The following is a 24,938-nucleotide window of genomic DNA, read 5'->3' as shown; positions in this document are numbered from 1 at the left end:
ATCTCTAAAATGGAGATAATAATAGTATTACATAATGTATGCCTCATAGATTACTGTAAGGAATAAATGACTTCATATAGACAAGGTACTTAGAATGGTCCTAGTATATATTAAGTGTTTTATATGTTTTAGCTATCAATATAGTTTAATAATGAAACAGTATTTTTAGCCAACATGACATTATTTTACACAACTTTTCCTACGCTCTGATAAATATCTGTTAGTATAACTTTGCACACTTGCCCTATAATTCCTAGAAGATATTCTAGATATTCTTTGCATACTTGCCCTATAATATCCTTAGAAGATATTCCTAGACATAAAAATACTGAATCAAAATATAAGTATTTTTAAATTCTGAGATATTTAATATTTTACCACTTTATCCTTCAATAACCCTCTATCAAACCAAACTCTTTCCAATAGTATAAGGACTATTTTCCTGTATCTTTCACAGCACTGGGAATACTTAAAATTACCAATTTGACAGACAAAAACAGTTAGCTTTAGCTTTAACTATACAATCTTATTGCGTCCTAATTTTCTTCATCATGATTTCTAAGGCACTTTTGGACATAATATGCAATAGATTGTATTTTCTAAAACTGGCCACACATGGTCATCTGCAATGTGACCTTGCCACTCCTCAGTCAAGATGTACAGTCTATTTATCCACCCGCCTTCAATTTTATCATATCTGTACTCTAACAGAATATGGTAAAATTGAAGTTATGCTTATTCCTGGCCTGGAAGCTTCAACCTCCTGTCTCTTAGCTGCTATGTAAGCGCAACTGCCCTAACACTAACATGCTTAGAGAAGCCCCAGATACATGGGAAAACCCTGAATGAGATGCCATGTGAAGAGAGGACAGAGAGACCAAGGAATACCAGTGCATGTCAGAAACATAAAGGAGAAGAAGTCATGTTGAAAGTATGTCTTCCAGCCTCAGCCACTCCAGTTGGCATTGTGGATCAGTTATGGATAGATCAGAGATGAACCACCTAGCCAGGCCCTTTCCAAACACCTGTTCCATGAACTCTAAATAAAGCAAAATAATAAGCAAAATAAAATGGCTGTTTTAAGTTACTTAATATTAGGTTAGTTTGTTACACTGCAGTAGAAAACCAGAACATGATTTAAAGTAAGCACTGACTTTCAGGATTATACATCTCCAAACTGATGTATGCTTCAAAAGATCACCTTAGAAAAACACACGTATTCCAGTGATTTTGGAATTGTTGAAAGCATCTTAGAAACAACTCTTTAAAAATCACTCAAGGAACCTCAGTTACTTTTTTAAAAATATCCTATTCTGATTCAGGTGGTCCAGGGACAACAGAAAAGACTATCTTAGATTTTCCAGGGGACATTTAGCCAAACAATTTTTAAGTTTATCAAGATAACAAGATATGAGGCACATTTCTCTTTAATTTTTATACAACTTCAACAAGTATGAATTCTCTGAATAGGTCAGTTTATAAAAAATGTTTGTAAAATTAAATATAATATTTCCTTAGAGACCCCATATAAAAATATGCTGATAACTTAGAAACAGACTAGTCAGGGTCTCTCAAGAATTATGACAACTATCCAAGAGGACTTAAAGATTTTGGCTTGATTTAATTACTACATTGTAAAAGAAACTTTAACAGATTAACTGTTATGTTAGTCATATTTAACTCACCCTAGTTTTGAGCCCAGGATCTCATGAAGCAAAACCTTGCAGTTGGTTCTTGAAAATCTTACTTGTTGATGTTCTTATTGTTATAATTAATATTGACAATTTAATTCTAAAAACATGGACTGTGTTGCATATAACTCATGTACAGAAAACAAAATTAACAAATCAGAAAGCATCATTTTGTCTTAATAAAACACCATAGCCCCAGGGAAAAAAAATTATTTTTCTAGTGTGGCAGTCAATGTGTTAAACAAGACCTAGCAGCTGTCATATATTTCTTACAGTTTTGTAATTCATCAATCATATAATAATAGAAAAATTCCTAAAATAAAAATTATAGTATGTGAAAATGGAGAACATGTAACTATTTTAAGAAAGTTGTTTTTGGTAGTAAAGCCTGTAGCCTATCTATTGTGTGTAAGACATTGTGCTGAAGAGTGAAGGAATCCAAAGACATGGGTGGTCTCTGCCCCAAAGAGTTTATAATCTAAAAGGGACTATAGAATGTGATCATGTAAATTTGTGGAGTAAATTATAATAGGCTACACAGAAGTGCCAATCCTACCTAACACCTCCACTTGGGTGTCTACTAGGTATCCCAAACTTAACATGTAAAACATTGAATTCTAGATTTTTTTCCCCAAAATCTGTTCTTCCTTGACTTCCTCATGTTAAATAGTACTTCCATCCACTCAGTTGCTAAAGCCAAAAATGTCATTTTTTAATTCTTTTCATTCCCTATACAATAGCAGTTCTTGTTGATTCTACCACAAAAAATTTCTGGACTATCTCCCAAGTCATCTGTCACCAGCCTAGCCTGATAACTAGTTTTCTGCAATGGCTTTATACCTGGTCTCTCTGAACCCACTCTTCCCACCCTGACCCCCACAACCAATTTTCCAAATAGTAGTCAAAATATTTTTAAAATATAAACTTTATCACTTTTCTCACCACTGCTAAACACTTTCTAATCACTTCCTATTGCAGTAATGATAACATTCAAACTCCCTACTGTGGATGACTTATAAGGCCTAACATGACCTAGTCCCTGCCTATCTCTGATCTTATCTCTTACTGTTCTTCCTCTTGTTCACATTGCTCCAGCTATATTGGCCTTCTTTCTGTTCCTTGACAATCAAGGTCGTTCTTACTTCAGGGTCTTTTATGTACAAGCATCTCCCCCACCCCGTCACCACCCCCACTTCCTACCCATGGCTCCAGTAATCAAATTTTGCATTGCAGGTGTGGTGTGCTGGCTCATGCCTGTAATCCTAGCACTGTGGGAGGCCGAGGTGGGAGGATTGTTTGATCTCAGGAATTCAAGATCAGCCTGAGCAAGAGCGAGACCCATCTCTACTATAGCTAGAAGGAAATTAGCCAAAACAACTAAAAATAGAAAAAATTAGCCAGGCACAGTGGTGTGTGCCTGTAGTCCCAGCTACTCGGGAGGCTGAGGCAGGAGGATCTCTTGAGCCCAGGAGTTGGAAGTTGCTGTGAGCTAGGCAGACACCACAACACTCTAGCCTGGGCAACAGAGTGATACTCTGTGTCAAAAAAATTTTTTTTTGCATTGCCAACAAGGAGGCAACCAAACATCATGGACCTCCTGATGGAGATGACAGAATACATCACCACCTATGAGCATTTCTGACAAAAATATTTAAACTAAAAATGTCCCAAGGAAGCAATCAGACAAATTCAGAATATGAGACATTCTACAAGATAACTAATCTATATTCTTCAAAAAGTAATTATCATAAGATTGTTACTTATTAAATTATCAATAGCCCAGAAAAGCGGGAGATCAACATGTCCAAACCAGTAAGTGTTATGCCATAACATCTTGATAAAACGCATGATGCAACAATTTTTTAATCATAAAACTTTACTAGTAATATTAAAATGTTGTAATATACTATTAAATAAAAAATAGCAAAGCTACCAAAAATCTACACTGTAACTATAAGAAGGTAATACGTAAAATAATGAACATAGATCTTCGGCAAAATTACAACCCAATGTGAGTTGAAACTTTTAGGGATGTTGGGATAGGGTGAATATATTTTATATGTGGACAGAGGTAAATCTTTGGGAGCCAGAAGGTAGACTGCAGTAGACAAAATAATGGCCCTTCTAAGGTCAATATCCTAACATCTAGCACCTATGAATGTGTTAGATTACATGGTAAAGGGGAATTAAGGCAGAAGATGGAATTAAGGTTGCTATCATCTGAGTATGAGATCAGAAGATTATCCTGGAATTATCTAGGTGGGCTCAACATTATCATAAGGATCCTTATCAGTACAAGAGGGGGACAGAAGAGAGAATGTCAAAGCCATTGCTGTCTTTGAAGCTGGTAGGGGACAATGAGCCAAGGAGTGGAAGAAGTCCTCTTTGAAACAAAAAAGCAAAAAATTAAATAAAAATAAAAGATTATCCCATAGAACTTCCAGAAAAGAATGCACCCATGCCAAATGGCCCTTTATTTTAGCCCAGAGAGACCCGTATTAAAACTCTGACCAGTAGATAAATGTGTGGCCAGGAACAATGACTCACACCTGTAATCCTAGCACTCTGGACTGCCAAGGCAAGAAGATCGCTTAAAGTCATGAGTTTAAGACCATGCAGGCAACACAGCAAGACCTTGTTTCTACAAAAATTTTTTAAATTAGCCAAATGTGTTGGTGTGCACCTGTAGTCCCAGCTACTTGGGAGGCTGAGGCAGGAGGATCATTTGAGCCCAGGCGTTTGAAGCTTCATTGAATTATGATCATGCCACTGCACTCTAGCCTAGGTGAAAGAGTGAGACTCTGGCCAAGACTATAATAATGCTCATTCCTTGACTGGACTAAGATGATCATATTCTACTCTATCCACCCAACAAAGGCAGACATCTTCCTCTCTGGAGAAAGACATCATCCAGAGCATCTACAATTTTTCATATACATTATACAGCATTAAATCAAAACTTGGGCTCAGGCCGGGCGCTGTGGCTCACGCCTGTAATCCTAGCTCTTGGGAGGCCGAGGCAGGCGGATTGCTCAAGGTCAGGAGTTCAAAACCAGCCTGAGCAAGAGCGAGACCCCGTCTCTACTATAAACAGAAAGAAATTAATTGGCCAACTGATATATATATATATAAAAAATTAGCCGGGCATAGTGGCACATGCCTGTAGTCCCAGCTACTCGGGAGGCTGAGGCAGAAGGATCACTCGAGCCCAGGAGTTTGAGGTTGCTGTGAGCTAGGCTGACGCCACGGCACTCACTCTAGCCTGGACAACAAGTGAGACTCTGTCTCAAAAAAAAAAAACTTGGGCTCAGCAAAAGATACAACTAAATAACAACAACAACAAAAAAAAAAAACAGACACACTTGGCAATTTTCAAAGAACTGGAATTTTTAAAAAAGAAAATCAAATGAAATTTCCAAAACTGACAAACACAATTAAAGAACTCAACAGATATATTTAACTGCAGACTATACACAGCAAAAGATGAGATGCTTAATAAACAAGTATATAGATCAAAAGAAAATATTCTATTTCTCTATGTAGTAGCATAAAATTTCAGAGAACAAGAGACATATGGGACACAGCAAAAAGTTCTAATGCATGTGTAATTGAGTCCCAGAAGGAGAGAAGAAAGTGAAGCAGAGACAATATTTGAGGAGATAATAGCAAGAATTGTTTAAACTGATCATAGGTACCCTAAAAACCCTAATTATTGAAGAATATCTAAAAGCCCAAAGCAGAATGAATACAACAGAAACCACACCTACATATATCATGGTAAAACTGCCAAAAACCATAGTTGAAAAAAAATCTTAAAAGTAGTCAAAAGGGGGCCGGGCACGGTGGCTCACGCCTGTAATCCTAGCACTCTGGGAGGCCGAGGCGGGCAGATTGCTCGAGGTCAGGAGTTTGAAACCAGCCTGAGCTGGACCTGAGCGAGACCCCGTCTCTACTATAAAAATGGAAAGAAATTAATTGGCCAACTAATATATATAGAAAAAAATTAGCTGGGCATGGTGGCGTGTGCCTGTAGTCCCAGCTACTCAGGAGGCTGAGGCAGTAGGATTGCTTGAGCCCAGGAGTTGAAGGTTGCTGTGAGCTAGGCTGCAGCCATGGCACTCACTCTAGCCTGGGCAACAAAGTGAGACTGTCTCAAAAAAAAAAAAAAAAAAAGTAGTCAAAGGAAAAAAGACACATTAACCTCAAAAGAGCAACAATATGAATCGACTTTACCATAAATGATAAAGACATAAAACACAATAAAATGACACTACTTAAAAAAAAAAAGTCAACCTAGTATTCTATACCTTGGGAACACAGCCTTCAAACATCAAAGAAAAACAAATGCGTTTTCAGATAAAAATTGAGGTGGCTCTTAGCCACCCCACAAGCCCTGAAACAAATACCAAAGAAAGTGTTCAGAATTAAATGATAAATGTGCTAGAAGGTATCTTGACTTGTTTTATTCACAAAAAACTATTACCTGAAAATAACCAATAAAACCTAATCTCCTTACTATTGTATTACTTTAAATACTTTGTTTCAAAAATCCAAGGAATGTATTTTTAACTCACTATAAATAAAGCTTTTCAATAAGCAGAAATCTAAAACCAAAGTGAAATAATATATTAACAAGTTAAAAGCCATTTTTGAAAAATAACAACAGGAAAAGTTTTGCTTATTTAAACACACGTCTGGCTAGAACTATAAAAATCAAAACGGTTAGTTCTATCAACTTTAATTTTGCATGAGTCAATAAAAAAGTATATACACTTGGCTTACATTTTGTCTAAAGTGACTAAAATACATAGAGATAAAGATAAACTCTCAAATTAATCATCCTAGTGCCCACTCTCCACTGTCTTTCTTCAATTAAACTGTTTTGCTATGTTTTACACTTCAAACTAGACTATATATATATATATATATTTTTTTTTTTTTTTTTTTTTGAGACAGAGTCTCACTTTGTTGCCCAGGTTAGAGTGAGTGCCGTGGCATCAGCCTGGCTCACAGCAACCTCAATCTCCCGGGGCTCAGCGATCCTACTGCCTCAGCCTCTCGAGTAGCTGGGACTACAGGCATGCGCCACCATGCCCGGCTAATTTTTTGTATATATATTTTTAGTTGGTCAATTAATTTATTTCTATTTTTGGTAGAGACGGGGTCTCGCTCAGGCTGGTTTCGAACTCCTGGCCTTGAGCAATCCGCCCGCCTCGGCCTCCCAAAGTGCTAGGATTACAGGCGTGAGCCACCACGCCCGGCCTTAGACTATATTTTTTTAAACAAGGAAAAATCTTTTATTTAAATTTGAATAGGTCTGTAGCATCAGAGAAAAATATAAAAACTTTAAATGGAAGAACTAACCATATTTCAATGAAGAATCTTGACTTATTTCAAGTATAAAATGCTACAAGATTATAATCAAGTCAACTCATTTTGTGAGATTTTCTTTATCTCTGAAATAAGAATAGTAAGACATCCATTTACCCAAATCTTTCTAGAGGTTTAATTTACATTGTATCTCATCTGCCTAATCTCCAGATCCTTCTAGATACAATTACATAGAAAAAGACTTCATGTAATCTCAAATAAACATATACATTTCTTCATAATAGTTCTCTTCCATGACCTCTCAGTTCACTTTTATCCTTTACTCTGACATCATTTCAGAGTTAAATCTTTAATGCTCTAGCTTTTTCTTTCTCCTCTTCTTTTGTTTGCTCTACCTTCTTAACTACTCCAAACTTAAAATCTACATATGACCTTTTTTAAGACTTTTATTGCTCTTCTCATGCAAAGTTAAGTGAAGTTTATCCATCTGCTTGTATCGTTTCACCATCCACAATATCAGTGATTTTCATCTTTACAAGTGCATACCAAACTTGTATCTTATTTTTCCTTCATGGGTTCTAAAATGCTTCTAATCAATAGTTTATTTCCACATGGTAATGTTAGTATCCTTAACTAAATCTTCCAAGTTCTCTTCAAGGATACAAGAAAAAGAGGAGAGGAATTAGCATTATCAAGTGTATACTTCATACCAAGTTCTGTGGAAAGATATTTTGAATTCTCAACAAGATAGTATTGTTCCCATTCACTGAGCCTGGGAAAAAGTAAGAAACCTGTTCATGGTCTCACAACCAGTAAGTGGAAAAAACAGTAGTAAAACAAGTAATCTGCCTCCAGAATCCACATACATACTTGGTTGATATTCAGTACCCTAAAGGAAAGTTCTCCAGTATAAATTATGTTTTGCCTATCAGCAACAGAAACTTCCAGTTAAACACTGCAGATTGAACATACCCATTTATCTTTATATTCTCCAGAAATACAATTAAAATGACAGGAAAAAAAATTTAAGCATTAATCCACAAGGACAAAGAACAGAAGAAGTAACAGTAGCAACATAATTCTGGAAACTAAAAGACAGATAAAAGAACAGTAACCCAGTTAGACCAAAGAAAGCTAAAACTTAAGTCTGCAAACTGCACTGGTGAAGCCAGTTTGAAGTGATAAGATTCGTAACACAGAATCCCAAGATGGTTAGAGGCATGAAGACATCATATGTCTCAAAATGGGGTGTGGATGAAGTGAAATAGGATTGGTCAACATCCTACTTTCATAAAGAACAATTAGACTGCTCAGATCCTCACTCCACTCCTCCATGCTGACATGACCACCCCTCCCCAACCCTGACAAAAGATGGGAATTTAATTTCTGTAGAGGTTTTACATAATGAAAATAAAAGTCAGTAACAAACTCCTTGTGCCAGAAAAACTCCAGTGAGAACTCCCTACCCCACAGCCTCCTATTCTAGCTCTCTCTCCTATCTCAGTTCCTAGAAGGCAAGCACTCAGGCTTGCATTCACCAGACAGAAGATACCTATTTAAGGACATTGGTCAGGTAAACAAGAGAAAAAAATCTAAAAATATTAATGTTTGGGAATGGCCCCTATGAAAATACTACCCCATAGTGAAACCTACCAGTCAGCAAGTCATACCCAAGCAGATCACACTTCCAGTAATCTTTTAAATGCCTCATTCTTTGATGTGAACAGAGAGCCAATGATCAGCAGAGATATTTAAGGAAAACTTCTAAAAGAAAATCAGACACCAAAATAAACAACAAAAATAGAAAACAACTTGGAGGAAAAAGAAAATTCATAAAGGAAAAAAAACGTAGCCAGGCAAGGTGGCTCATGCCTGTAATCCCAGCACTTTGGCAGGCCAAGGAAGGAGAACTGCTTGAAGCCAAGAATTCAAGACCAGCCTGAGTAACATAGCAAGACTCTGTCTCTATAAAAAAATTGTTTAAATTATGGGCCAGACAAAGTGGCTCATGCCTGTAATCCTAGCACTCTGGGAGGCCAAGGCAGGAGCTCTAGACCAGCCCAGGCAAGAGCGAGACCCAGTCTCTACTAAAAATAGAAAAATTAGCCAGGCATGGTGGTTTGTGCCTATAGTCTCAGTTACTCTGGAGGCTGAGGTAGGATGATCACCTGAGCCCAGGATGATGCCACCACTGCATTCTAACCCAAGAGACAGAGTGAGACTGTATCTCAAAAAAATATATATATTTTAAGGCAAATAAATGGAAAATGGAAGAAAAAGAAAATTAGAAGATTAATTTAAAACACAATTTTTTTAAATCAAATTTCCAGAAAGAAAATAACACACAGGAAGAAATTTTCAAAGAAATAATATTAGATTCCCTAGAAGTAAAAGACATTGGCTTTCAGATTAGAAAAAAAAAAAAGTGTCCAAGACAATGAATAAAAAAGACCCAAACAAAGGCAAATCATTATGAAAGCTCAATAATCCAGAAATAAAGAAAAAATCTAAAAAAAAAAAGCCCTTCGAGGACAAAAAAATGAATCAGGATATCCAAAGTAGTATTATACATCAACTGCAACACTGAAAACCAGAAGACAAAGAGGCAGTGCCTTCAAATTTTGAGAGAAAATAGTTTCGACATTTCCTAACATTTAAGTTCTCAAAAAAAGGGGAGAAAAAAAGCACATTTTCACAGGAAGGTAATGGAAACTGTATTGTGCCAAAACAAACAGAAAAGGCAACGTGAAAATAAAGACAAACCAAATCTAATATAGGAAAAACAGGGAATTTCCATATCAAAAGTAAAGAGAACAGTGACAAAATATGTATCTGACACATATATTCATGGATCTAGAATATATAAAGAATTTCAATAACACAAAAATAAAAATACAACACAAAGTTTTTTAATGGGCAAAAGATTTGAACAGATATTTCACAAAGAATGAATTTCAAATGGCCAATGATTACCTTTAAAAGTGCTCAGCACCATTAGTCTTAAGGGAAATTTGAAAGTAAACCACACTTGGTCCAGTGTGTAATGAACTTAGAAGTTGCCACTCCATCCTAACAATTAAAAAGCTGAACAAACTGAAAAATCAATAACTCTTCTTAGACCTATCAGAGGAGTGAGATCACAAGACAAACCACTGCCCCCAAAACTGAAGAGACAGACACATAAATATGGAAAATCATAACTTCCTGGAGCAGAAACCCACAAGCAAAAACCTCCCCAGTAACCAGTGCCAGGGAAGGAAAACCACCTCAACTGTAATGACAAATTGCTAAAGGCTCAATATGTAACAAGACTGAGACTTAAAAACTTTAGGGGGGCCAGGTGTGGTTACTCACCCCTTTAACTCTAACACTCTTGGAGGCCAAGGTGGGAGAATCACTTGAGGTCAGGAGTTTGAGACCAGCCTGAGTAAGAGTAAGACCCCCATCTCTACCCAAAATAGAAAAAATTAGCCAGGTGCGGTGGTGTGCACCTGTAGTCCCAGCTACTCAGGAGGCTGAGGCAGGAGATTGCTTGAGCCCAGGAGTTTGCGGTTACAGTGAGCTATGATGATGCCACTGCACTCTCTCCAGGGCAACAGAGATAGACCCTGTCTCAAAAAAAAAAAAAAAAAAAAAAACTCCCAAGGTGGTAGTAATAGTGTGCCTCACAGTTTTGTAAGTTTTACCTCCAGAAGCTCTACCAATTCTTCACAGTGATTGGGAGGAAAATCCCCTCCTGCTTCTGGCAAAGGGAAGAGGAAAAGAACATTTGTGAAATACACCAAAGCATTCTGTTTCTAACAAAGCCTGCCTTCAGGAGAAACGATTTTACCAGAACCTAACCTACATGGGGAAAGGCAAACACACAACTCCAGCTCCAGCCCCCGACCCCGCCTACCCGCTGCCAGCCATCCTGTCCCACCTTAGAAGAGTATGAGAAGCACTTGTGAAGTTCACAATCCAGGGGCACAGACTTCCCAAAGGACTGAGACCTAGTCACAGGACAACAGAACACTTCACTCCCCACAATACCTTACCACTACGTTACTAAAGGACTATTTACTGTAGTTCCTTGCCCAGTACCTGATGTCTCTCTTTCAACAAAAAATTACAAGCATGCAAAAATGCCAAAAACACAATTTGAATAGAGTGAAAAATGATCAGAACCAGACAAATACATGACAGGAAAGTTGGAATTATCAGACCAAAATATTAAAAAAAACTATGATTGATAAGCTAAGGGCTTTAATGGAAAAAATAAGACAATATGCAAGAAGACAAGGATACTGTAAGCAGAAAGAAATTCCAAGAAAGACTCAAAAAGAAATAACAAATTTACTAAATGAAGAACCTTCTGATAGGCTCATTAGTAGACTGGTCACAGCTAAGGAAAGAAATCTGTGAACTTGAGGCTTTGACAACAGAAACTTTCAAAACTAAAAAGCAAAAAGAAAGAATAACGAAAAAACAGAAGACAATATCCAAGAAATGTGGAAAAATGCAAAAGGTATACAATACACATAATTAGAATAGCAGAAGGAAAAGAGAAAAAGAAACAGATATAATATTTGAAGCGGTAACAGAGAATATCCCCCATATTAATATCAGACACCAAAACACAAATACAGGAAGCTCAAAGAACACCAAGCTGGATCAATGCCAAAAACAAGAACGCCCTACACCTAGGCATATCATATTCAATATTCAGGAAATCAAAGATAAAGAAAAAAACTTGAAGGAGGACAGAGTATAAATATACCCTACCTATAAAGGAGCAAAGATAAGAATTACATCTAACTTCTCAGAAACCATGCAAGCAAGAAGCAAGTGGAGTGAAATAAAAGCGTTGAGAGAAAAATAGCACCCACCTAGAATTCTGTACCCTGCAAACTTATCCTTCAAACGTGAAGAAGAAAGACTTTTTCAGACAAACAAAAATTGAGGGAATATGTCATCAGTAGACCTGCAAGAAATGTTAAAAGAAGTTCAGACAGAAGGAAAATTATATAAGTCAGAAACTCGGAGCTACATAAAGAAAGGAAGAGCGTCTGAGAATGAATAACTGAAAGTAAAATAAAAACTTATTTTTCTTATTCTTTTTTTTATTTTTTCTTTTATGTCCATTTAAGTGTTGATATTTTTCTTATTCTTAATTCATCTAACAGATAACCATTCAAAATAATAATAGCAACAATCTGTTCAATTATGTACGCATGTGTACATATATAAATGTACACACAAGTATTTATACAAACATATACACACCGTGATAATGACATTTCAGTCAATGATGGACCACATATATACAATGGTGGTCCCATAAAATTATAATATATCTTTACCATACCTTCTCTATATTTAGATATGTTTAGATACACAAATACCATTGTGTTACAACTGCTTACAGTATTAACTACAATAACATGCTGTACAGGTTCGTACCCTAGGAGCCACAGGCTATACTGGATAGCCTAAGTGTGTAGCAAGCTATACCATCTAAGTTTGTGTAAGTATATCCTGTGATGTTCACACAACAGAATAACCCAATGATGCATTTCTCAGAAGGTAAACCCATCATTAAGTGCACATGACTATAATTAAACACACACACACAAAAAGACTCCCACAAGGGTTAAATAAAAGTGACATCACCAAATGTTGGTAAGAATGTGGAGCAACAGGAACCCTGTTACTATTGGCAGATATATAAACAGTACCATCACTTTGCAATAATGGTTGGCAATTTCTTATAAAGTTAAACATATATTTACCCCTTGACATAGCAATCAACTCCTAGATATTTATCTTAAGAGAAATGAAAACTTAACCTTGCCATAACAAAAGAAGTTGTACAAGAATGTTCACAAGTCAAACAATGGAAACAATCTATCAACAGGAGAATGGATAAACAAGTTATGGCATATTCACAAAGGAATACTATATAGCAAGAATGAACTACTGACAAAGAGAATAACAGCCATGAATATCATAGATAAAATGCTAAGCAAAAGTACCAAAATGTTGAGAATAATAATTATTTGCTAGATAAACAACTGCAAGATCCTATCTATAATGTTCTCCAATAGGCAAAACTAAATCTAAGGTTTAAAAAAAAGCAGAACAGTGGTTGTTTCTGGGTGGTGGGGAAAGCATTCTAGGAAGATGGAAAATATTCTATATGGTAACAGAAATATAGGTCACACATAGTATACAATAGTGTATTTCAATGTATGTAAGTCTTATCTCAAGAAAAAAACTATGGGCCGGGCGCGGTGGCTCACGCCTGTAATCCTAGCTCTCTGGGAGGCTGAGGCGGGCGAATTGCTCAAGGTCAGGAGTTCAAAACCAGCCTGAGCAAGAGCGAGACCCCGTCTCTACTATAAATAGAAAGAAATTAATTGGCCAACTGATATATATATAAAAAAATTAGCCAGGCATGGTGGCACATGCCTGTAGTCCCAGCTACTCGGGAGGCTGAGGCAGAAGGATCGCTGGAGCCCAGGAGTTTGAGGTTGCTGTGAGCTAGGCTGACGCCATGGCACTCACTCTAGCCTGGGCAACAAAACGAGACTCTGTCTCAAAAAAAAAAAAAAAAAAAAAAAAAAAAAAGAAAAGAAAAAAACTATGAATAATAATGGGAAGAGTGGGCAGAAATATAGATGAAACAAGAATGGCACAATGTTGATTGATATTTGTTTAAACTGGGCAATGAAGGGGTCATTAATATCATTTTGTTTAATTTATACATATTTGAAATTGTCCATAACCAAAAGAAAATGTTCAGGAGTTTGAGGTTGCTGTGAGCTAGGCTGATGCCATGGCACTCTAGCCCGGGCAACAGAGTGGGACTCTGTCAAAAAAGAAGAAAAAAAAGAAAAGAAAGAAAATATTTCTAAGTGCAGAAGACCAAGAGAGCAACCAGTTTAGGTTAGAGAGGAAGATGAGACATATGAAAAGAATACTCCCCTAGACTTGACAGGCCTGAAAAAAAAAAAAAGATATGAAAATAATATGTCCAAAAGAGTCCATGGATGATTGTCAAATAATGTTCTTTGACTGATGATTTGTTTCTTCCAGGATGACCTACAGGGATCTCTGATGTACAGTCAGATTATGGGAAAGGAAATTCACTTGGAAGAGAAGAGACAAAATCTTCTAACATAATAAAAGATAAAAAATAAACCCTACATAAGCTATGAAGTTTATCTGATGGATGTTTGATGATATTGAGGAATTACTGTTACTTTTTTTCTGATGTGATATTGGTGTATGGTTATATAATTTTTTAAAGTTTTTATCTTTTTAGAGATATATATCAATAGAATTATATACTGAGACTTGCTTCAAAATCATATGGGGGCCGGGCGCTGTGGCTCACGCCTGTAATCCTAGCTCTTGGGAGGCCGAGGCGGGCGGATTGCTCAAGGTCAGGAGTTCAAAACCAGCCTGAGCAAGAGTGAGACCCCGTCTCTACTATAAATAGAAAGAAATTAATTGGCCAACTGATATATATATAAAAAAATTAGCCGGGCATGGTGGCGCATGCCTGTAGTCCCAGCTACCCGGGAGGCTGAGGCAGAAGGATCACTCGAGCCCAGGAGTTTGAGGTTGCTGTGAGCTAGGCTGACGCCACGGCACTCACTCTAGCCTGGGCAACAAAGCGAGATTCTGTCTCAAAAAAAAAAAAAAAAAAATCATATGGGGAAATGGAGAGGAGGAGTTTAAAGATTAATATGCATTAATAACTGTTAGGGTGAAATATGGGGGTTCAATATATATTTTCTATTCTATCTATGCATTTGACTATAAATCTTCTATGCTTCAAATCTTTTTTAGTAACAGCTATATTGAGACAGAATTCACAATATAAAATTCATCATTTAAAAATATACAACTTATGGCCGGGCGCTGTGGCTCACGCCTGTAATCCTAGCTCTTGGGAGGCCGAGGCGGGCGGATTGCTCAAGGTCAGGAGTTCAAAACCAGCCTGAGCAAGAGCGAGACCCCGTCTCTACTATAAAATAGAAAGAAATTAATTGGCCAACTGATATATATATAAAAAAAAATTAGCCGGGCATAGTGGCGCATGCCTGTAGTCCCAGCTACCCGGGAGGCTGAGGCAGAAGGATCACTCGAGCCCAGGAGTTTGAGGTTGCTATGAGCTAGGCTGAAGCCACGGCACTCACTCTAGCCTGGGCAACAAAGCGAGACTCTGTCTCAAAAAAAAAAAAAAAAAAAAAAAATATACAACTTATCTCACATAATGGGTATAGAAAAGAAAAAATATATATACAACTTAGTGAGTTTTAATATATTCATAGTTCTATGACCATTAACTACCTAACTCCAGAAAATCTTCATTGCTCCAAAAGGAACTCTATATCCATTAGCAATCATTCCCCATTTTCCCTCCCTCCAACCCTTGGAAACCACTAATATGTTTTCTGTCTCTATGGATTTGTCTATTGTAGATATTTGATATAAATGAAATTATATAATATGTGGACTTTGTGTTTGGTTTATTCATTTAGCATAATGTTTTCAAGGTTCACCCATAACATAGCATCAAGTACTTCACTCTATTTTATAACTGAGTAATATTCCATTGTATAGATTCTCCATATTTTAATTATCCATTTATCCATTCATGGGCATTTGGGCTGTTTCACTTTTTGGCTGTGCATAATGCTTATATGAACATCCATGTACAAAAATTTGTGGGCACATATTTTCAATTCTCTTGGGTAGACACCTGGAAATGGAAAGGCTGGGACATATGATAACTGTTTAACTTTTTAGGAACTGCCAAATTGTTTTTCAAAGTGGTTGCACCATTTTACATTTGCACAGGCAATGCATGAGGGTTCCAATAGCTCCACATTCTTGCCAACACTGATTATTGTCTGTGTTTTCCAGTATAGCCTTCCTAGTGGGTATGAAGTGGTATTTCATCATGGATTTTATTTGCATTACTGGTTAACAATGCTGATTATATTTTCATGTGCTTATTGATCATTTGTGCATATTCTTTGAAGAAATTTTTACTCATATCCTTTGTTTTTTAATTGGGTTATTTGTCCTTTAACTGTATTGTAAAGCTTAATATTCTCTGGATACAAATCCCTTACCAGGTATAATTTGCAAATATTTTCTCCCATTTTATAGGTTGGTTTTAAATGTCCTTGATGTGTCCTTTGAAGCACAAAAGTCTCCAATTTTGAGGAAATCCATTTATCAATCTTTTCTTTGGTTGCTTATACTTCTGAGAAATCATTGCCTAATTCAAGGTCACAAAGATTTAATTCTATGTTTTCCTCTAAGAGTTTTATAGTTCCAGGTCTTACATTTAGATCTATGATCTATTTTGAGTTAATTTTGACCTATGGCATAAGGTAAGGCTCTAACTTCATACTTTTGCATGTGGATATTCAGTTGTCCATAGCACCATTTGTCGAAAAGACTTTTCCTCGTTGAATTCACTCCTGTCAAAAACTGGTGGACCATAATGTAAGGATTTGTTTCTAGATTCTCAATTCTATTTCGCTGATGTATATGTCTATCCTTATGCCAGTATCACACTGCCCTCATTAAAATCATTTTGTATAAGTTTTAAAGTTGGAAAGTGAACTCTCCAACTTTGTTCTTTTTCAAGTTTGTTTTGGCTATTCTGGGTCCCTTGCATTTCCACATGACTTTTAGGATCAGCTTGCCAATTTCTTCAAAGAAAACCAACAGGAATTTTAATAGAGATTGTGTTTAGTTTGTAAAGCAATTTGGGGAGGATTGCCATCTTAACAATATTAAGCCTTCTGGTCCATGAATGTGGAATGTATTTCCATTTATTTAGTCTTTAATTTCTTTCAATAGTGTTATGCAGTTTTCAGTCTACAGCCTTGCACTTCTTTGATTACATTTACTCCCAAGAATTTTATTCTTTTTGATGCCTCTGTAAATGGACTGGTTTTCTTAGCTAGTGTATAGAAATAAAAATGACTTTTGAAAAGTGATCTTATATCCTGCAGCCTTACTAAACTTACTAGTTCTAGTTGATTTTTGTGGATTCCTTAGGATTTTCTATACTCAGTAAGCCCTTGGTTTCCACAGGGGATTGGCTCCAGGACCCTCCCAAATACCAAAATTCATGGATGCTCAAGTGCTTATATAAAATGGCATATTTGCACATAACCTATGCACATCTTCCTGTATACTTTAAATCATCACTAGATTATTTATAATACCTAATACAATGTACATGCTACATAAATAGTTGTTACATTTTCAAATTTATATTATTTTATTATATTGGGTTTTTTTCTACAAATATTTTCAGTCCACAGTTAGTTGACTTGCAGATGCAGAACCCATGGAGGCAGAAGGATGACTGTACAAGATATATCATTTAAAAATAGAAATAGTTTTACTTCTTTCTCTATATGTATGCTTTTTATTTCTCTTTCTTGCCTAATTGCTCTGGCTATATCCTACAGTAAAGTGTTGAATAGAAGTAGTGGTAGTTTCAGGCCTCTTGTTCCTTATGTTACGGGGAAACATGTAGTCTTTCACCATTAAGCAAGAAGTTAGCTGAAGATATTTTATAGACATCCTTTATCAGGTTGAGGAAGTTCCCTATTCCTAGTTTATTGAGTATTTTTATCATGAAACAGTGTTGGATTTTGTCAAATGCTTTTTCTGTATTTATCAAGATTATTACACTGTTTTTGTCCTCTACCCTATCATTATAGTATATTGCATTGATTGATTTTTTTTTTTTTTTTTTTTTTTTTTGAGACAGAGTCTCACTTCTGTTGCCCTGGCTGGAGTGCCCTGGTATCAGCTTGGCTCACAGCAACCTCAAACTCCTGGGCTCAAGCGATCCTCCTGCCTCAGCCTCCCAAGTAGCTGGGACTACAAGCATGTGTCACCATGCCCGGCTAATTTTTTCTATATATATATTAGTTGGCCAATTAGTTTCTTTCTATTTATAGTAGAGACGGGGTCTCACTCTTGCTCAGGCTGGTCTTGAACTCTTGACCTTTAGCAATCCACCCGCCTGGGCATGAGCCACCATGCACAGCCAATTGATTTTTGTATGTTAAACCGACTTTGCATTCCTAGGATAAATCGGGGTTGGTCATGGTATACAATCCTTTTTATATGCTACCATATTCAGTTTGCTAGTATTTTGTTGAGGATTTTTGTATCTATATTCATAAGGGATATTGGTCTGTAGTTTTCTTGTGATGTACTGCCTGGCTTTGGTAGCATACTAATGGACTAATGACTTGGAAAGTGAAATCTCCTCTTCTAATAATTAGAGGAGTGTGAAGGATTGTTGTTAATTCATCTTTTAACATCTGGTAGAACTCACCAGAGAACCCATCTTAGCCTGGGCTTTTCTTTTGAAGCAGCTTTTTTTTTTTTTTTTTTTTTTTTGAGACAGCTGTTACTCCAGCTATAGTGCAGTGGCGTCATTATAGCTCACTGCAACCTCCAAATCCTGGGCTCAAGCGATCCTCCTGCCTCCGTCTCTGGAGTAGCTGGGACTAAAAGGCATGTGCCACCACACTGGCTAATTTTTCTATTTTTTACAGACAGGGTCTTGCTCTTGCTGAGGCTAATCTTGAACTCCTGACCCAAAGCAATCCTCCCATCTCAGCCTCCTTGAGTGCATTTTTGTTTTCATTTGTCTGAAAGTGCTTCCTAATTTTCTTTGTGTTTTTTCTTTGATTCACTCTTTGTTTAGAGGTGTGTTGCTTAATTTCCACATATTTGCGAATTTTTCAGAATCTCTTGTTACTGATTTCTAATTTTATTCCATTGTGGCCAGAAAACATTTTGCATGATTTTAGTCCTTTTAAATTTACTGAGGCTTGTTTAATGGTCTAACAAATAGTCTATGGTGGAGAACATTTCACGTATACTTGAAAAGAATGTGAATTTGGCTGTTGCTGCATGTAGTATGCTATAGATGACGATTAAGTTTTGTAGGTCCATAGTGCTGTGCATGTCTTCTATTTCCTTATTCATCATCTGCCTAGTTGTTCTACCTAGTTCTGGAAGTAGAGTACTTATGTGCTATAACTATGATTGTTGAATTGTCTATTTCTGCCTTCAATTCTGTCAGTTTTTGTTTCATGTATTTTCGAGGCTCTGCTAAGTATATACTTATTTATAATTGCTAGTCTTCTTTATGGCTTAATCCTTTATCATCATATTTATCTCTTATAATTTATGTCTTAAAGTCTATTTTATCTGATATTAGCATAACCACTCCAGCTCTTTTGGGTATTGTCTACATGGTTTATCTTTTATTTTTTGTCTTTCATTCTAAAGTATGCCTCTTATAAATAGCAGATAGTTGGATCATCATTGAAATCTTACATAATAAAGTTTTAAATAAGGCCAAAATACATAGAAAGTCATATCCTCTTCTGAAACTGAAGAAAGTACTGTAAAGACAGTACTTTTATTGACTGTCAACAACAGTCAATAAATTTTTTTAATGGCAAAGAAAAATTTGTTTCACCAGATATTACAAAAAGATGTGTATATGTAGCATTTTAAATCAATGGGGAAAGGATGGATCTTTTTCCATGAAAGTAATATTAGGTCAAGTGGCTTTCATTAGAAAGAAAATAAAATTAGATTATCTCCTAGACTCCAAACTAAGCTCCCATTGCATTAAATGAAAATAAGACTTTTCTAGGCAATACATAAAAGCCAGTTTTTAAATTTCTATGTGACAAAAGACACCATAAGCAAATTTAATGTAAATTAACTAATGCAATTAAAGCCTTTGGCTTAAACATAGAGTAAATGAGTGAATTCACTTCCGGGTCCATTATTTGACAGTCCACCATTAAGAAAGTCAATTAACCTACCAAAACAACCAGTTTGGGATTTTTTTTAAACACTTGAAAAATGAGGATAATAATTCCAACTTCACAAGCTGTTTTAACAGTTAAATGAAAGAGTAACTATAAAAACATCTACTATGAGGTCAAGCACATTACAAAAGCTTGTGTTTATTTCAATTTTGCATTAAATGAAGAATTGGAAGCTGCAATGAGGAAGATCAGGATTCCTGTATTTTGGTTCAAAATACAATTACTTTATAATTCCATTTTACCACTTCTAAAATAAAAACACATTTCCCCTTATCCCTTGCCCACTGTATAATATGATGTATAAGGTGTCAGTTGTTAAGTTTATCTCTTCCAAAGATGGAAGGTAAAGTGCAAACAGCCAGGATTGGCGCCAGCTGAATAGCAAAACATAATCAAGGTGTATACAGTAGTCACATTTTATTCCAATGTCTTTCACCCATTAAAACCTTTTATCTACAAATCCTTTTTTAAAAAAGATTTTATTCTAAGTTATTGAACAAGAATCATATCAGAAATAAAATCTATAAATGAAAAATCTTTGGGATGGTATACAATAGACATTGTTAAAGGATTAAAAAAATAAAGATATCAAATAAAAACTGTTTGACAGCTTACTAAGGCCAATATTTTTATACATGGCAAGTCTTTCACAATTCAGAAAGATTTAATTCAACTTTTTATTTTAAACAAAATCTTCACTTCCTGAAACAGAATATAAAGTTTTATAAAATCCTAAAGAGTTACTACACATAACTAATACAATTTAGGGCCCAAACAAATTTAAATTTCTGCAACAAATGATGGTCAACATGTAAAATTTCTACTAAAAAAAAAATACACTTAGACACATTTACAGTCTTGTAAATTTTTAGATAAAGAAGATTTTGACCTTTAAGCTGAAATTAGACTGGTGTTTAAAAAACTAAAAAGGAAACCCGAAATTACACAATGAAATATGCCCTCCAATCTAAAAACAAAAAATGTTCATGGGAATGTAAAAGTAACCATTGACTATTCAAATTACTAAAGACAATGTTGCAACTGCAATATCCTTCTCTCCTTTCAACCAATCCGCTATATTTTCCTCATCCATTTAACAGGAAAATGAATGCTTAAAGTTTGAACAGTGGTGAGATTTTTCTTCAGCAAGATCTGACTTTTGCATTAATTTTACAGCACCAAAAACATTAATTTCATATATATATATGCTGGACTTAAATGCCACAAGATTCATTTTTGAAGGAAAATAAAAATAGGAATTCGTTTAAAGACAGCACAATAGATCAGGACACTACAAGAGCAGCTGTCATGGTGAGCCTAGAGCTCACAAATTTTCTGTTTTCATCTGAGTTTCAATATATCACCCATGACATGCACAATACTCTTATAAGTGAAGTTTCTCTTGTACATATAGCATGTGATTAAAGACTTCTGAAATATTCTTTCCAAATGCTACAAAATCTACATAAAAGAATTCTAAAATAACTGTACAAATTAGGAAAGTAAATAATGAAACTTCTGTTTCTTGGCATTCTTCTCTGTATTGAAAATCTAATCTAGGTCCCCAAAGTGTATACAAGATTTTGGAGCTCTTGAAATCTTGGTATCTCCTCCCAATTTGCAGCCAACAATAATTAGAATGGAAACAACACTTGAAAATCTCTAATATCTTTATTTTGTATTTATCTTCTTTAGAGAGGGGGTTCCACTGTTGCCCAGGCTGGAGTGCAGTGACTATTCACAGGCACCATCATAACACTCACAGCCTCAAACTCCTTGGCTCAAGCAAGCAATCCTTTGGCCTCAGTCTCCGGAGTAACTGGAATTACAGGATCACACCTCTGTACCTGGCTGAAAATCTCTAATACCTTAACTAAAATAGAATCGACAATACATTCAAATTTAACAAAAGTTCAATATAATATTCCATACAACTTAATCAGTATCCTTCCCTCATTTTATATTCAAAGATTCCTTTATTTCAAAAACAAAGACATCACATGGTTTGTGACCAAGACCAGCAGCTAGAAGTATTTCCAAATTACTTCTCTCGACTTGTTTTTTTTTTTTTTTTTTGAGACAGAGTCTCACTTTGTTGTCCAGGCTAGAGTGAGTGCCGTGGCGTCAGCCTAGCTCACAGCAACCTCAAACTCCTGGGCTCAAGCGATCCTCCTGCCTCAGCCTCCCGAGTAGCTGGGACTACAGGCATGCGCCACCATGCCCGGCTAATTTTCTATATATATATCAGTTGGCCAATTAATTCCTTTCTATTTATAGTAGAGACGGGGTCTCGCTCTTGCTCAGGCTGGTTTTGAACTCCTGATCTTGAGCAATCCGCCCGCCTCGGCCTCCCAAGAGCTAGGATTACAGGCGTGAGCCACAGCGCCCGGCCTCGACTTGTTTTTTTAAAAAAACAAATTTAAAATGTGAAACAAAGAGAACACAAAGCTACATTCTTTATGAAAAAAATCCCATGATTATTTCATTTTTAAAAAATAGCTGATTCATATTAATAAAAATCTCACAAAAAGTAGAAGTTTCTAAGGTACACTTTAAAAATTACTTCACTTGCCACACTGTCCTGGAAAGTAACAAACAAGGCTGTCCTAGACAATCTGTGTGTCTCCTGAGTCCTTCAATTTATACGGAACATAAAAATTTCAAAAACGAATAGCAACAACAGCAATCAAACCAACTGCAGTTTTTTACAAGCAATAGCCCTAAGCTACAAATAAAATTAACACCCAAATAAGATAAATGGACAAAGACAAAAAAGTGCTTGTAAATTTTCTCTAAGAAGGAGCTCCTTTAGTTTTACAATTCTTTTCCTTGCTTTTCACTGAAAGAATGGGAAATCAAATTAACAGCGATAAGATGAGAAGTTAGTTCCCAGTCAGAAGACGTAAGAATTTACAATCCAGCCTTGGCCCAGAGATCAGCGGGCAGACACAGACCAATCAATGCTCAGAGGAAGCTTTCAAGAAATGTCACTATCTAACGGAAGTTTTAAGGCCATATTTTTGTAAGGCCTAAGGCCAGCCCGGTAAATACCGTGTAAAATACAACCCAGAAAAACTCCATTCTCCGAAACAATTCAAGAGTTTCCTACGATGCTCTAAACCGACACCCCAGGACCGCGACCTCTCACATGCAAAGAAGGCCAGCCCGTGTGAATCGGAGTGCCCCCACGTCGTCTGTGTGACAGATCCACTGGGAGCATCCGACTGTGATGCGGGCCCTGCAGGGCAGAGGCTCCTGGAAGAAACACAAATGTAATCTTCGTGACCCTCCTACTTCCGTTCTCAAAACAGAAATGCACTGTTTCTCCTAGTCCTCACTCCTCAGCCCCCTTCAAAGAGCTTAAGCGGCAAGAAAAAGCACGAACTGGGGTCGAGGGAATGCGGTTGGTCAAAGCACCTCCGCCCCGACTCGGGTACAAGTCAATCGCCAGCTCCTCCGTGAGAGTCCCCCGGCAGGGGACACGAAGCAGAAGTCGACGCTCCAGTTCGCCCCCTACGCCTTCCTCCCCGGGTAAGGGGAGCCGAAAAGCGCAAAGAGGAACTAAGTGAGCTGCAAGAGGATGCCCTGAAAGCTCCCTCAGAGACAGAGACGGGGTGGGGAGGGGGTGGACACGCAGAAGGAGCGGAAGGAAGAGGAAAGGAAGAGCAGCAAGAAGAGGAAGAGGGCGAGAGCGCGCGCCCGCAAAGGGGACGAGACTTCGGGAACGCGTCTGCACCCCGTTTCCTCCGAGCCGGAGCGGGTGCGCCGGGCCTCTGGGGCGCTGCGCCCCGGGCAGGGGGCGAGGAAAAGGGGCAAGGAGGCGGCGGCCCCCTCCCGGCCACAGCCTCTCCCCTCGGGAAGGGTCGGTCGGTCAGGGGCTGCAGTGCCCTCTCAGGGTCGCAAGCGGCGGCAACGGCTGCTCGCCCCGTCGGAAGGCGCGCACTGCGGGGCCCTCGCCCAGTTCCCCGGGCTGGACTCACGCCCCCACCGCAGGGGGAGGCAGCTCCGGGGTGACGCCGGCCGGGCGGCCGTGCCGGTTACCTGAAGCGGGGCGAGTCCTTCAGACACTCCTCGAAATCCACTGTCATCTTCATCCTGCCTCCGCCTCGCTCGCAGGCGGCGCTGGAAGAGCCGAGGGGGCCGCGGGAGCGGCCGCGCTGGGGACACAGACGGCTACGGCGGGCGCACGGCCGCGACTAGCGCTGTGCGGAGCTGCGGAGGGCGCCTCGCCCGCTGGTCATAGCAGCCGCGAAGACAGCAGCGGCTCGTCAGGCCCCAGTCCGGCCCCTCTTCCTCCCGCCCCCAGCAGAGCGCTGGCCTCAGGGAAACGGCCGGGGAGTGACAGCCCTGGCCAGCCAGCCACGAACCCGGCGGCCAATGGGCGGAGCTTCCGGCAGCACCGCCTGCGGGCGCTCGGGCAACGCGCCTGAGCGACGGCAGCCTAAGCCAATGATCAGTGCGACCGTGGGCGCCGCCTTGCCACAACCGTCCCCGAGGGCCAACCGGAATGCGCGGACGTCGTTAGGCGGGACGCACCGGTTGCTGGGAGGCCGGCCGCTGAGGCTCCTTGGGAAGGAAGTCACGTGACTGAGCGCCGAGCTTTCCTCCCAGCCCCCGCCTCTTCTCCGGCTGCCTCACCCCGCCCTGCTGAGCTGCCAGCGCAGAGGAACCTCCTCCTGCAGGTCTTAAGAAGGAAATTTGCTTTTCAAAGCCGCCGTGGCAGAAATCTGAAGAAGTTTCTTCAGAGGCAGAAATTGTAAAAGGAAGAGATGAGCTAAACCACTGCTTCCTCTCAGTTTAGAGAAACTAAGACCAGGAGAATGGAGCAAGGGTAATTTTAATGATAAAATCCATCATTCACTTATTGATTTCATCGATTAATAATTTGGAAATTGCTCCCATGTACATCTTTTCATAGAACCAGAGACCACTTCCTGAAGGAGGTGGCATTTGAGATGGACATCGAAAGATCAGAAGGATTTAGAGAGGTAGGAGAGGTAGGGCCTTTCGTGTGAAAGAGCTGCTCTCA

The 24,938-nt window shown here is 38.1% G+C and overlaps 1 protein-coding gene across 2 annotated transcripts in view; it reads right to left on the bottom strand.

Annotated features, from left to right (window-relative positions):
* ACAP2 (ArfGAP with coiled-coil, ankyrin repeat and PH domains 2) overlaps window positions 1-24,294 on the bottom strand; it is a 123,864-nt gene extending 99,570 nt beyond the window's left edge. The window contains exon 1 of one of the 2 annotated variants that reach the window (XM_012780281.2): window positions 23,951-24,294. In XM_012780281.2, the coding sequence (XP_012635735.1) occupies window positions 23,951-24,003 (53 nt within the window). In that variant the 5' untranslated portion in view covers window positions 24,004-24,294. The remainder of the gene's footprint in view (window positions 1-23,950) is intronic. The other variant, XM_012780290.2, reaches the window with a different exon arrangement.
* Between the last annotated feature and the right edge of the window lie 644 nt (window positions 24,295-24,938).

The sequence above is a fragment of the Microcebus murinus genome, chromosome 1 (genome assembly GCF_040939455.1).
Source record: "Microcebus murinus isolate Inina chromosome 1, M.murinus_Inina_mat1.0, whole genome shotgun sequence".
Lineage (NCBI taxonomy): Eukaryota > Metazoa > Chordata > Mammalia > Primates > Cheirogaleidae > Microcebus > Microcebus murinus.
The sequence above is the reverse complement of the archived record's forward strand: the minus strand, read 5'-3'. Positions and strand labels throughout refer to the sequence as shown.